This window comes from Pipistrellus hanaki (genome assembly GCF_964339955.1).
Source record: "Pipistrellus hanaki genome assembly, chromosome: 11".
In the NCBI taxonomy this organism is placed as follows: Eukaryota; Metazoa; Chordata; class Mammalia; order Chiroptera; family Vespertilionidae; genus Pipistrellus; species Pipistrellus hanaki.
This window is the reverse complement of record NC_140513.1, coordinates 30,607,250-30,621,696: the sequence shown is the minus strand read 5'-3', so window position 1 is coordinate 30,621,696 and position 14,447 is coordinate 30,607,250. Positions and strand designations below refer to the sequence as shown.

The window sequence follows — 14,447 nt, the reverse complement described above, 5'->3', positions numbered from 1 at the left end:
TACTTAGGTCTATGATTGGCAAACTATGGCTCGCAAGCCACATGTGGCTCTTTGGCCTCTTGAGTGTGGCTCTTCCACAAAATACCATGGCCTGGGGGAGTCTATTTTGAAGAAGTGGCATTAGAAAAAGTTTAAGTTTAAAAAATTTGGCTCTTAAAAGAAATTTCAATCATTATACTGTTGATATTTGGCTCTGTTGACTAATGAGTTTGCCGACCACTGACTTAGGTCATCTCAGTGTATTCACAAGGGTCCTTACAAGGGAGAGAGTGAGAGGAGGGTCCCAGCCAGATAAGAAGATGGGAGGGCAGAAAAGGAAGCTGGAGTGATGTCATTGCCCACATGGGGCCAATGAGCCAAGGAATGCAGGCCAACTCTAAGGCTGGAAAATACAGGGGATGGGTCCTTCCCTGGAACTGCTACAAGAAACACCATCTTGCCCACACCTTAATTTTAGACCAGATTTATTTTTGTACTTCTGGCCTCCAGAACTGTAAGATATAAATGTTTGTATTGTTTTGAAGTCATAAAGGTCATTCTAATTTGTTAGTTCAGCAACAGGAAACTAATATAGATCAAATAGTAAAACAAGATATTGTACATATACTAATTATTTTGGCATTTTATATCAAAATTAAGAGTTCTCCCTTGTAAACAAAATAGAAAAATGGATTTATTGAATTTTATATCTTTTCATTTTTGAGCTTTAGCAGAGAATGATCTTATTCAAAGGCTGTAAGTGACTCAGAATCAATGAGAAGGCTCAAGAGCACAATGCAGATTATAGATAAGCAGCAACCAAGAGGAGACAAGACCTGGGGCTATGCCCCAGGTCTGGGTCCAATCAGGATGCAGCACCTCTGCCCTCACTGTGGTGTGAGGGGTTCAGTGACTGCCTCAAACTGCAACACCCTTTCAGAGTGGAGTAATGGGTATAAGCCTGTGATGAGCCAGTCTGAGTTGTACATTACACCCAGGTTGAGGGGTAAGGGGATGGCATATTTGTTCCATTTAGCTTCTCTCAGGACCCACAGAGCTCTACTTCCCACTAGCATTCATATGGAACAGGATTTCCCTAGAGAAGAACTGTTTAGAGGCTGACAGTGACAAACATCTACCATGGGATCTGATCATTTGAATTTCTTAGCACAGTTTAGAATTTAAAACACTGTTGAAAAGACCCATGAAAAACACAGGCAACTGATGTGTTTACAAATTTGTTGTCGGCCCCACCAGAATGCGACCTGCTGTGAGTGGGTCTCCTGAACTCTGTAACTTCCTGGCTGGGATCACACTCATGATACTGTAACCACTGATCACAGTCGGGACTGATGAATGTGACTGAATGAGCTAGGGAACTGTCAGCAGCCAGATCACTGTGGTCCTTAGAAATCACATTAAGAAGTTGTAGGGTTGCATCTACAAGGTAAAATATAAGTTCCTGGAATGACTGATCAAGATGAGATGTGTGGTGAGCTAGAGAACATTCATTTTACCCCTAAAACCACACAAGACCTACTCACCAAACATCCCCTTGATGGGATTCCTATCCAGCTCCAAGTTCTACCCCACTCACAGCTTTGGGAAGATGTGCCAGAAAACCTCAGAAGGAAATTTTTTCAGGGAGCCAAAGCCCTAAGGAGGACCATGAGGAACTCTACAGAAGCTAAGTTCAAATACAGCCTGAGATGTCACAGGTTCAAGGGCCTTACAACCAAATTCCCATTCTATGGATAATTAGGAAATATAAATTCATAAGTGAACCAAAGAAAATTGGGTAATTATTCTTAGAACTATGCATTTAAAAATTTATCTTACCCTATAATTTTAAGTTGAAGCATTTTGGCCTATTTTACATTTTCAGCTATAAAAACATAACATCTGGATATGGAAAGAAAAATGTTACTTTAAAGTTTGCAAAACAGTATGCTTTCCTGGGGATTCGCTCCCATCTTGTGGACTTTTGGACACAGCCCCTACACCTATAAGGATCCCATTCACAATGTTCCATTCTAACTTTGAGTCACTCATTTCTCTCTCAGTGATTTCCTTCTTTTTTAATTCCTCCTACAAATACCCTATCTTCTATGATACCGTAACTTTGTGTCCATTAAAATATCAGTATAGCAATGGGTTGCCTCCTGTATGCTCCGGACCAGGGCAGGGATCGAACCTGCAATTGAGGTATGTGTTCTTAATTGGAAATTGAACCTGGAACTCTTCAGTCCATGGGCCGATACTTTAACCACTGAGCAAAAACAGCCAGGTTCATATGTTTTTACTGATATGAGAGAGTGAAAGGGAGATAGAAATATCACTGAGAAACATCAGCATAAATCAGCTGCCTCATGAGTACCCACTACTGGGATCAAGCCTGCAACCAGGGCATGTGCCCTGACCAAGAATCGAACCAGGAATTTCTTGGTGTATGGGTAGAATCTCAACCACTGAGCAATACCAGCCTGGCACACAACTTTTTTTTTTTTTTTTTAATTGAGCGTGATCAGAGTGCCAAGCATTATCCCAAACCCTTTATGTACATTAATTCATTTAGTGCTCACAGACAGTAGGGCTAAGAGCTTGGTGCACTATGTCCAGTTAAACAAGTATAAGACCAATAATCTTGATGCTGATCAGTTAAAAAGGCTGCTACACAAGTGAGAGCAGGCAGCCTCATCTCAGAGTGGGCAAAACTTCCTGAAGGAAGAATGGTTAAGCTAAATGAGCAGGAGTTAACTAGGCAGTATGGGAGTGTAGAGGGAGAAAATGGGTGTCAGAGAAAGAGACAACCCCCTTAGGTCATGCGGAGGTCCTAAAATTTACCTCGATGCTCCTGGACACTACACCTCAGGCTGGGTGACCTGCTGCCCTACTGACCAGGATGGCCTGGTTGAGCCACAGCACCAACCACTATGTGTTCATTCTTTTTTCCCATGAGCTGCCCAGGCCAACCAGACCAGGCCAACCAGACCAGTGTGTCAGAGGCACCGTTTCATGTAGGCACCGCCTAGAATTAAAATTACTTCAGGGATGCCTGCAGCATAGTTAAAGAAAACACCCCAAAGACCAAAGGAAACCTGCTTTATTCAATTTACAATGCAGAAAAAATTTGTAGTTCCTTAGACATTTGCATGGCTGTAAAAATTACACTTTGTGGTATAATTATTAATGGTTTGAAGAGAAATAAAACAGTATAAACCAAGTATGGCAGATACCGTGAAAATGTAAACCATATAAAACAAAATCATAAAACAATTATTCAATACTCAGAGGCCTACTTAATATATACATATAAAATTTCTTTCACACACATACAGTAAAAGCCCACAAAAAATATCACTTGGAAACTGATCACTGTACAAATATGAAAATAAATCTTTATCTTTAACCTCAATTTTATCTTCAGCGAGAGGGCTGTGCAACTGGAGTTTATGCAAATCACATCATTTTGTATTAAATAATCAAGTGTCACAGATGTCATACAAAGCAGCAAGTGGAAAAAAATAAATTATGAAAATGCATGAAGCTAAAAGTTAATAGTAAAGAATGTCTCCTTATCAAACATTCTTTTCTATAATGAAATTAAAATATTAGCCCATGTGTCAGAATACATAAAAAAGGAACATAGTATAATAGCAATTTTAAAAACTCTCAAAGGCAAAATTCACACAAGATGAGTTACTTGCATAGAACTATGCAAATATATCTAATTAAGCCTAAGTTAAAAACATGAAATAGTCCTGTGCTATTTGCAAGAACAGACCAAAAATACAACGGTAGTCCCATAAGATCATAAGGGATTATAAGCAAAATAGTTTGTTTGCAATGTTAAAAGGCTAGACCCACTTGGATGTTGATTTTACTTCTAGCTTTGGGTGGTTTAAATAGATGGGGAGGCTCAGCATGCTGTCCATCTGCCCACGAGAGCACACACACACACTCTTGTGCACAAACTCCCCTCCCATTTCTCTTCTTCCCTCCCAGTCTAATAGTCCAGTTGCACATCCCCCCTTCCGCAGCCCATCACACTTCTCTCTCTCTCTCTCTCTCTCTCTCTCTCTCTCTCTCTCTCTCTCTCTCTCTCTCTCTCTCCCCTCTCTCTCCCTTTCTCTTTTGTTATTTTTCCTCTCAAGCTTTATCTCTCAAGGTCTCTTTCAACCTCTACTCTCCCTTTCTCTCTCCTCTTTCCTTCCCTCTCTGCCTTCCCAACCTTCCTTCCTCCTGATGTCCATTCTCCCTCCACAGCCCTCCTCCTGGTGCCCCACTCATGCACATGGGCACACACACTTTATCTTTTGTAACATATTTTTACTGCTCCTTTTCTCTTTAGACGCATTTAAACACACACACACACACTTATCAAAATATCCATGTTGGAACAGTTAAATACGACTGCTTTGTCTATCAAGGGTGCCTGTGCAATCTAAGCAATTTGGGTGCACTGGCCATACAAGTGAGAATAAAGACCCAGGTAATACTTCTGTATCATATGGGTATTTGCATGTACAGATTGTAAGGCAAACAGAGAAAGACACTTCGGTGGAAAATAACGGCAACACAATAATGTGAACTATCAGTTTAGTGCAACTGCACCAAACACCTAAATATGAGTTCCACATGACTGACATATATATCAGGTCCATGCTAAACTGTCTCCACAGATGGCACCCAGACAGGCAATGCATAACCTTCATCTCAGTGTGTCCCCAAATAAGCGCTACTCCTTCCATGTGCAGTTCTACAGCTCCCCACAAGCAAGGCATTCCTTTTGGTCAGAAACATAAACTTTCTGGGGAAGGGGAACCAACAAAAACATGAAAGAGGAAACAGGAATCCATGGTGGAGTTGCTATAAATAGACCAACTTTCCAGGAAAAAAACTAGAGGTCATCAACAGAGAGGAAGCACGCTTTCAAAAGCTAAACAATGCTGTAGCCACTTACAATCTATGGGTACTATGTATAGGTCAATTTTCATTAAAATAAATATAAAAGTTGGGGAATTTAAGGTTTGATCATAAGAATCACAAACAGAAAAATAGCTACAATGAATTACTCTAATTCAACAAAAAGGAATGTTTCAGCTTACATGTAACAGCTACTCTTTAAGTTTTTCAGCCAACTACTTGGGGCCTGAACCTACATGAACCAAGGTAAGCTCAGATCTCCAGTTGGGAATAACGTAATTGGTTCAGGCCACTGAAAACCAAAAACCAAACATCAGGCTTCGCTGACCCACCCCAGGGTCAGGTGTTGACCCCTTTGGCTCTTAGAGACCTGTCAAAGGGAAAGTGTGGGAGATACTGCAGGTTTGCTCTAGTCACATTGAACAAAGGGTTCCCACTCCTCTCCTTACCAGACCTCCTCTCTTAGAGAGATCTTTTTCCAAGAACCTTGCACAGCACTTCTTTCCTTGTCCATTATTTAAAGAAGTGGATCCTGGCAAGGAGGGAGTGGAGGGATTTGCACTGTATTGGAGATCCTGCTTTTAAATCATGGGAAGAGTTGAAATAAGCCTGCATATTTTCCCTTGGCAAAAATGTTAAATGGTTCTAAGAACTAATGTATTTTTTTAAATGAGATATAATTCACGTACCATTACATTCACCCTTTGGAAATATACAATTCAGTGGCTTTTAGGATATTCCAAAAGTTATGCAACTATTAATGCCACATACAATTCCAGAACATTCTCATCATCCCAGAAAGATGTCACACGCCCATTAGCAATTGCTCACTCTTGATTCCTGGCTGTCTCCAGCCCTGGCAGTCTCTCACTGATGAGCTGTTTTAAGTGAAGAGCGACAACCTTCCCGGGCATTGTACTCTCAGCAGCATGTGGCTTTCTGTGTGTGTGCTGGAATTTTTAACATCACACTTAAACCAAGGACTCTGTAAGTATTCTGAGATTATAAAATACTCTCTTTTATATAGAACTATTTTTGTCACAAAAAAATGTTTTGTTTTACACATAGAAAAATAGATTTTTCTGTCTCCACCAAAGACTGAAAAGTGCCTTTTCCCCCTCAATTAAATTCTGTTCTTGTTTCAGAAGTGAGAAAAATCAATACTCCGATATTTTAAAAGTGCAAACAACCAGAGTCTTTATTAACCATGGGCTATCACATGCTCCTTCTCACTTCTTTAAAAAAAAAAAAAAAAAAAAAAAAAGTGCTACAGAATGTGAGAGGGCCAACGCCATGCTGCCTTGTTCTACAGATGAGGACATAGAACTAACATGGGCTGGTGACATGTCCACAACCACAAGCCGAGTTAACAGCAAAGCCAGGGCCATACCCCCTTTTATCAGTATTCTAGTATTAAATATCTGAAAGAAATGTTGTCGTAGGTTTTGTCAGCTCCGCGTGAATCTAATTAGGTCCATGAGTTTCTTCTACAGCTTTGATCTGAGCATGTGATTTTTTTTTAAATCACTTGAAAAACATTTACATGTTATCGATTAAGACCCTGCAAGGACAAGACCAGTGTATTTAACCAGGAAGCCTAAATTGTTCATGGGAACATAGCGAAGAAGAGCCGAAGTTCTGGAAGGATCCACAGCAGGGTCCAGATCTCCCACGTGTAATTCTCCATATGACAGTGTCTGTAGGCTGCACCACGCCATGTGAGAAGCAAGTAAGTCGCACACATTCTGTATTCCGGAAATGAAGACTTCGCAGGTGAAGGTGTTGGAGGTTTAACCCTTGCAACAATTCTTCATGTGGGTTGACTGTTTGGAACTGCTCCCACTCAGGTTGGTAACGGACTTGCTATCATCCTGGTCAGCTCTTTTCTTTACTTCCCTGGAGAGAAAGAGAAAGATAGAGAGAGGTAGAGGCAGAGGTAAAAGTAGAGGAGGTAGAGGAGGGATTACTGAGGCACAAACCTCAACCACAGATGGCTGTGGAAATAAAAGCAGCACTGCTGCCGAAACCGGTTTGGCTCAGTGGATAGAGCGTTGGTCTGCGGACTGAAAGGTCCCAGGTTCGATTCCGGTCAAGGGCATGTACGTTGGTTGCGGACACATCCCTGGTAAGGGGTATGCAAGAGGCAGCTGGTCGATGTTTCTCTCTCATCGATGTTTCTAGCTCTCTATCTCTCTCCCTTCCTCGCTGTAAAAAATCAATAAAATCTTTAAAAAATAAATAAATAAATAAATAAAAATAAAAGCAGCACTGCTGAGCATTGCCATCCAGACACTGGTCTAAATGCTTTTTAGGTGTTGACTTATTTAGTCACCACAAGAACCACATGGATTTGTTGTGCCCATTTTACATTGGGTATATGAGGAGCTCCCTTAAGTCACGTAGCAGGAGAGGTCGTTCAGCTGGGATTCACAGCATGCAGGCTGGCTCCAATTCCAGCATTCTGAGCACCAAGCTGCGGACTCACATATGCACACATTCATGTATACACAAGTGCATACACACATGTACATGCACAGGCACTCTCACACATGAATACACAGAGCACACATGCACACTCACACATGCACACACATATCACACATGCACGTTCACGGGTGCATATACATGTGTACACATACATGCACAGCCACGCATGCATATGCAGACCCACATGCAAAGTTGCATATATATGTGTGTACACACAGACTCCTTTTGCTCTCTTTTATAGTTTCACATGCTTTAGTCTGCCACACACACAGCCTACTCCTTACTACCCTAGACCTGGCTCCCATCTCTGGCTGATACTTGCTGACATTAACAAGAAGCAATGCTGACTTAATTATACATGATCATGGAAGTAACAGTGGATGGTTAAAATCCAGGAAAAAAACTCCTTTTATATGTTCCTAAATTTCTTTTAGAATTAACAGATGCAATGCTGACCACAGGTCTCCGTGATCTTATCAAAGCTCCCTAGGAAAGTGTTCTTCCAAGTGTAGCCACAGGGCGTGATAGTGGCATATGAAGATCCTAACATCCCACTTTAGATAAGCCAAATGACATGGGTAAGATGAATGGGACAGCTCGTCCCCAAAATGTCCCCCAAAAATTCCTCTTTCCAGTCAGGCTTTGCAATTGTGTTGAAATTATATAACTGCCTGAGCTTGCTGTGTTTTCCTAAAATTTCAGGCCATTGCTCAGTTAAATATCTGTGGTATTTGAATACATTGAATAACATTTGAAGCACCAGCCTTCCATTATTGATAAATTTACTTACCAGTGGACAAGGGTGTGTGGGTGTCCTAGCAGCTCAATAGGAAAATTTTGAAATTGCATTTCTAAAAGAAACTTTTCCTGGAATTGAGAGTTTTTCTAGGAACAAGCAAAGTAGCCCAGGCTGTCACATTTCTGGCCTCGCCTCCAAAAGGAATCCTACAGATGGTGCACATCCAGAAACTCATCTCGTTCACTTTCATGACATGATGTAGTGGGGAAGGCACCATGCTGGGAGTTATCTTATGAGATGTAAATGGAGAACATACATGTTTTTCATTTTAGCCAACATTCTAAAGGCTGTAAAACATTGTAAATACCCATTTAACCTGGGGAGAATATACCATGTCCACTTTGACAAGCAACTTTGAAGATGGAGTATAAAGCAAATTAGAGTCTTTATACATTTTCTTTCTTTATAATGTTCATACTTAACACACTGCTAATAACTAATTTAAAGACCTTAAACCAGGCCATATGTAATACAAACAGTAAGAAATGCAGTGATAAGCGAGTCACAAGTGCCCTCGTTATTGAAATGCTGTGTGCACAGGTGTTTTACATAAGCCCAAGCCTGTGTGGAAGCTACACCATAAATAGCCGCAGAAGCAAATGGGGATGGCCGTTACAGCCTCTCCCATCTTTATGATATAATAAAGAAAATCGATCCAGCACTCTGGGTGTCACCATGCAATTCGAAGCAATTTAACTTTAATATGACCCTATGAGACAATTCAGCATTAAATAGTGATTATACTATTCAGGAGAGTATAGATGGTTGTATATACAATCAGACTGTTGGATCTATATGGGGCCTGGGAGATCATTTCCTTCATCCCCACCCTCATTTTACAGATTAGAGAAGCCCACAGGACGACAGGGTCCTGTTCAAGACTTCACAGCAATTGAGGGGTAGATATAAGGCTGGACTTTGAGCCTCCTAACACCACAATCCTCCAAAATGCTGGGAAGCAGCCCACAGCCATGCACAGGATCTGCTCAGCAGCCCCCTTTCCTGCTAAGACAGAGTAGCAATTAAGCACCACACTGCTTAAAGCTGAGATAACACTGAGCCCCTGCCTAGCTTCGGGCCCAATTGTGCTCTAAAGCAGCGATGACCAACCTTTCAGACCTCACAGACCACAGGTTAGCAACCTCTGCTCTAAAGACCTGCAGGCCCTTCCTATACCCATCTGCCTCCTTGGGCACACACCATCAACTCCATCCAGGAGTTCTCATGCACATTTTAATGAAACACCAATACAACCAACTGAGAAGAAAAAAAAAAAAAAAAAAAAAAAGGGGAAGGGGGACGGGGGGAACACCTACCAACCCAACATCGTTAGTTCATTTCATTGTTTCATTAATTCTTCCCCCTTTCCCATTTACTGAATATATCCTGTCTAACCAAAATGGCTGTGCACCCAAAAGTGCATGGAATCCATTATTTCACCTAATTTCTGAAGGTTTTAATTTGGCTCCTGACAAATGTGATATTAGCCCATGATTCTCTTACTAAGCAAAAGCAAAAAAACAAAAATGTAATTAACTTGACTTTATATGTTTAAATATTTATTTGCCTTTTTTTTTCTGCTGATATTCAAAGTTAGCACTGTTTTGCTTTAAATAAAAATAATTTTCAGATTTCCAGTGTGGTGGGAGCAGGTGGCTCTCTCTCTCTTGGATTGATGTCAAAGGAGATAATGTTCAAAGACTGAGTTCAAGCTCAGAGGCATCTTTCAGGCCCTGCCACAAACCAATAAGTAGGCCATTTAAAGTCCTGGGGGCCCTTTCCTGATTTTCCCAGGCCACAGTCTCTCCAGGGCCCCAGGCCAAGTCTTCTATTAATAGAAGTCTATTCTAAGAAGCACTATACATATCAAGTCACTAATACAAAAGCAGAATTTAAAACACTGCAAGGTATTTTAACTGTGAATATATACTAGCAGAAGAGGCCAATTATCGTACTAAAGTCAAGATTCTTGTAAAACCTCATAAGTGATCAGTAAAAGCACTATATACACTGAGTGGCAAGATTATTATGATCTCTGAATGCTTAATAATCTGGCCACTAAGTGTATATCCTATATAATAAAAGGCTAATATGCAAATTGTCCCCTCTACCAGGAGTTAGACCAGCAGGCAGGCCACCCAACCGCCCATGTCCCCTCCCCCTGGCCAGGCTGGCCAGACCCCACCCATGCACGAATTCATGCACTGGGCTTCATGTATATATATATATATACTCGCGCGCGCGCGCGCGCGCGTGCGCGCGCACGCGCGCACACACACACACACACGCACACACACACTGAATGTACCTACAATTACGTTTTTGCTTTGTCAGCAATTAAAGATCATAAGCCTGGATTCTGTTAACACACATTTTGATTTTTTTCTTTCTTTTTCTTTTTAATATTTAATCTCTTTATCAGTAAAGAATCATGGTTTCATTTGTGACAGAAAACTAGGCAGAAGAGATAAACATAACATACCATGTTGTTATTTTGTAAGAATACTCTAAGAATTAAAACACATTTATATCCAAGTTGCTCAATAATGCAATATTCCAATCTACATTCCAAAATGTTATTAACACCATTGCCTTAGCTAAGTAATTACCTGTGTAATAAATTTAACAAAGTGCTTCCAACTGGCACACACACAATTTGTTTTATTGAAGTTTCCTTTCCTTTATCCTTGGAAAATGTCATAATACTTATATTCATAATAGTCTCTGGTGTTTAAAATATGGTTCCCACAAATTATTCATACGTGTCAACTATTAGCTTTGTGGTGACATTATGCAAAAACATCAATGACACCTCAGATGCATCTGCTTTGTTTGGCAGTAAAGATATGCTTGTCAATGTTCACAGTGAATGTGCAGCATTACCAGTCTTTATAACATCTATTTTAATTGTTTCTCTAAGCACTGCTGAAAGAGAAGCCAGTGTTTTCCAATGTAGAGTCATGTCATGGTCAAGAGGTTTGACATGAGCACCAACTAAATGAAAACTCAAGTCTATATCCAGTTTCCCAAATAAGAGACAAAACTTTACCGGGCAAGATGGAGAACAGCTTCCACTACATTCGAACCGTCTTTGGCACTTGTTTCACAGAATAATGCCCCATAGGTCTGTGGAAAAGAAACAGACACTATGAAACAAAGCCTTTGTTTAGGTTTCCTGAAATTTTAACTTATAAATCAATAAATAAGATAAAAATATTTTCCTATTGAGTACACTGAGTGAGTAGTAACTAAGAAGTTTGATTCAGAGTTTCATAATTAAAAAGAAATAACTAGTTTGAATCTCATTATTCTAGAAATAGTTCCTAGACACATTAGTTTTTAGTTTGCATTAAAAAAACACACACAATATAAAATTTCTTGTTTTAAATACTTATTTTCAATAGTTGCACACATGCTACCCAATGTTCACTATCAAATCATTTGAGAGAGATAAAAAAAAAATGATAATGTACACTCAGGAATAGAAAGTCCATCAAAAGTATGCCTGCTTTTGGTCAGCAGCTAGCACACATCCCCTTTCACACTATCCTTTCCTATCAAGATTCAGCAGCCTGCATGTGGCTAAAACCAATGGACATTTTCTAATCCTCTATTAAACCTTCCAGAGGGTATGTGTGTGACCACTGCTCCTATCACTCTCCTGCTTCCAACCCCTCAATGCTTCCCTTTCAGTCAAGTCATGTTCAAATGCTTTACAATGGCCGAAAAGACCTAGCTTATATGTGGCCCCAGCAAGCCTCCCAGCCTTACCACTTTTCTCTCTCACTCATGATGCTCCAGTTACCCTGGCCTTCCCTCCTTTCCCCAATGCTCCAAATTCCCTTCCATCTAAGGGCCTTAGCACCTGCTGTTCCCATTACCTAGGTTATCCCCTACACCACATGTGTCAAACACAAGGCCCGCGGGCCAAATCCAGCCCGCCAGGCCTTGCAATGTGGCCCGCACCGCGCTGTCATCACTGCCCTCCGCTGTCAGTTTATGACATTGTCAGTTTATGACTGTTCAGTAAACCATTCGGCCCGCGATTTAGGCTGGATTTTAGATTTTGGCCCCTTCTCTGATTGAGTTCGACACCCCTACCCTACACCCATCAACCTTCTTCTCCAGAATGACTCTCACCTACCTTTGGATCTTAGGTAATCTTCCCTTAAAATTCAGATTGTTTCCTAACCCTCCAAAGGCCCTATTAGGTCTTCTTGTTATAAAACCTCAGAGCCGTCTGTATTCATCCTGCGTAGAACTTATCACAATTGTAACTGATAAAGTTTCTTTTGTGTGTCTTTATCTAACAAGCTGGAGACAGTGTCCCTTAGGAAAGGAGAATATCATGTGCTGTGGGCCTGGGTGAGGGTCATTTGTGGAATATAATGAACAACATAAACTGATGAACAAAAACAGAGACAGAGAAGCATCGATCAAACCATCAAACCTCAGAGGGAAGGTAGGAGAGGGTGGGAGTAAAGGGGAAGAGATCAACCAAAGGACTTGCATGCATGCATATAAGCCTAACCAATGGACACAGACACCAGGGGGTGAGGGCAGGAGTGGGAGGGTTGGGGGGAAACCACAGGGGGATAAGGACACATATGTAATACCTTAATCAATAAAGAAAAAAAAAGAGAAAATTACAAAAAAATTTTTAATCACAAAATGAACGGACTTCTGGTAAAAATGGGTAGTGCTGCTACTGGGTTCTATAGTCATGATGCTATGAATGAGGCATAGAATGCCTTTGAGGAAACAGGAGGGTATAGATGACAAGATCATAAGTAAGCAAACCTTGGAAACTGAGAAAGCATGGGACAGGAATAACACTGGTAAGCGGACAGAAATGATGTTTTATTGAAGGTCTCTAAAGTGGCATGTGAGTTTGATATGGGATTCTATATGTCTAATATCTGTCTCCCCCAGACAACAAACTACAGGAGGACTGTCTTTTTTGTTCTCTGTTCTTTGCTCAGCACACATGGTGGAAACAATTAATTATGTGTCAAATGAATCTCTTCTGTATTTATTGCCTAGTTTTGATGTTTATCATATTTGGTTCACAGTTCCTAAATTTAAAACAAGCATGATCTCCCAACTCAGAATAGTGAAATTCAAACTTCTTTTTAAAGTGCACATGGATTTGCTACCAAGAAGTCTTTCATGGTGCTGATGGCCTTCAACGATGATAGCAGTGTCACACGAGACTGCTATGGTTGTGAACTTCACATCTGATCAAGAAGCATCTGATTCCTTGTAGGGTAGGACAAGTCATAAGGGGTATTCTGACATGGTGGTAACAATAGGATGGTAAACACTGCCCACAGTAGTCATTTGGACAGGAGTAAGCTCCATCCTCTATGAAAAACCAAAAGCAATTCTAGACTCTTCCAACTAAACACAAACCTTACAGGGGGGAAAACACACACACAACACAAAAGTCTTCCTCTTCCCACCAGATGGATGACACGTTGCACCATCTTCTGTCCCTTGACATTGTAACCCTCTGGAACCAAGCCCTTCTTTTCAAAATAGGACACCTGTTCTTTTTCCTTTGGCTGGAGACAAGGACTAGAGAAAGATTCCAAGAACTGGGTGAGAGTGAGGAGGAAGACGTGATAATTCTGGCTCTGCTTTATCAATGGTAGGCAATGGGAGGAAAACATAGAGGGATTGATTTACATCTATGAGGGATTTAAATCTTGGTGCAATTACATAAATTCATAATGTGGGAGACAATGAGATTTCTTCCTGTATAAAGACAAGAGCCCCATCAAACAGGGTGCAGGCTCATCAAAGAACCTCGTTAGCAAAGGTGGACAAAAGCAAAAAACCCCTTCTAACCTGGACCGGTTCTCACTCTTACCATGGCCAGCTTTTCCCCAAAGTATGCCGGGACGCACTTCTCTCCCTCTGCAGCAGCAGACTCACGAAGATCAGTCTTGTTTCCCACCAACATAGTAGGAATGCTCTCGCTGGCTGCATCCTACCACAAAGAAAAGGAAAAAATATGCACACATCAAACACTGGACAAGTGAGGACAATGAGGACAGCAGCAGTCGTGTCCAAAAGCCACACGATGTATTGATACTATCTTTAACACCCCCCCCCCCCCCCGCCTCCCCATATCTCTAAAAAGAGCTAAACACTTTCCCATTGCCAGGTGAGGACACTGACATTCAAAGGTTTTTAATAGGAGCTTGTAAAGGCCTGGGTCAGGGTCTAAATTGACTGTATCCCCCTTCCTGCT

General features: G+C 41.0%; 1 protein-coding gene across 1 annotated transcript in view; it reads right to left on the bottom strand.

Moving 5' to 3' along the window:
* Positions 1 to 3,070: 3,070 nt before the first annotated feature.
* Positions 3,071 to 14,447, bottom strand: part of RASEF (RAS and EF-hand domain containing) — a gene marked incomplete at its 5' end in the record, with an annotated part of 52,352 nt that continues 40,975 nt past the window's right edge. Inside the window, 3 exons of the mRNA XM_084899405.1 lie at positions 3,071 to 6,801; positions 11,241 to 11,317; positions 14,064 to 14,183. Of these exons, the coding sequence (XP_084755531.1) occupies positions 6,696 to 6,801; positions 11,241 to 11,317; positions 14,064 to 14,183 (303 nt within the window). The 3' untranslated portion in view covers positions 3,071 to 6,695. The remainder of the gene's footprint in view (positions 6,802 to 11,240; positions 11,318 to 14,063; positions 14,184 to 14,447) is intronic.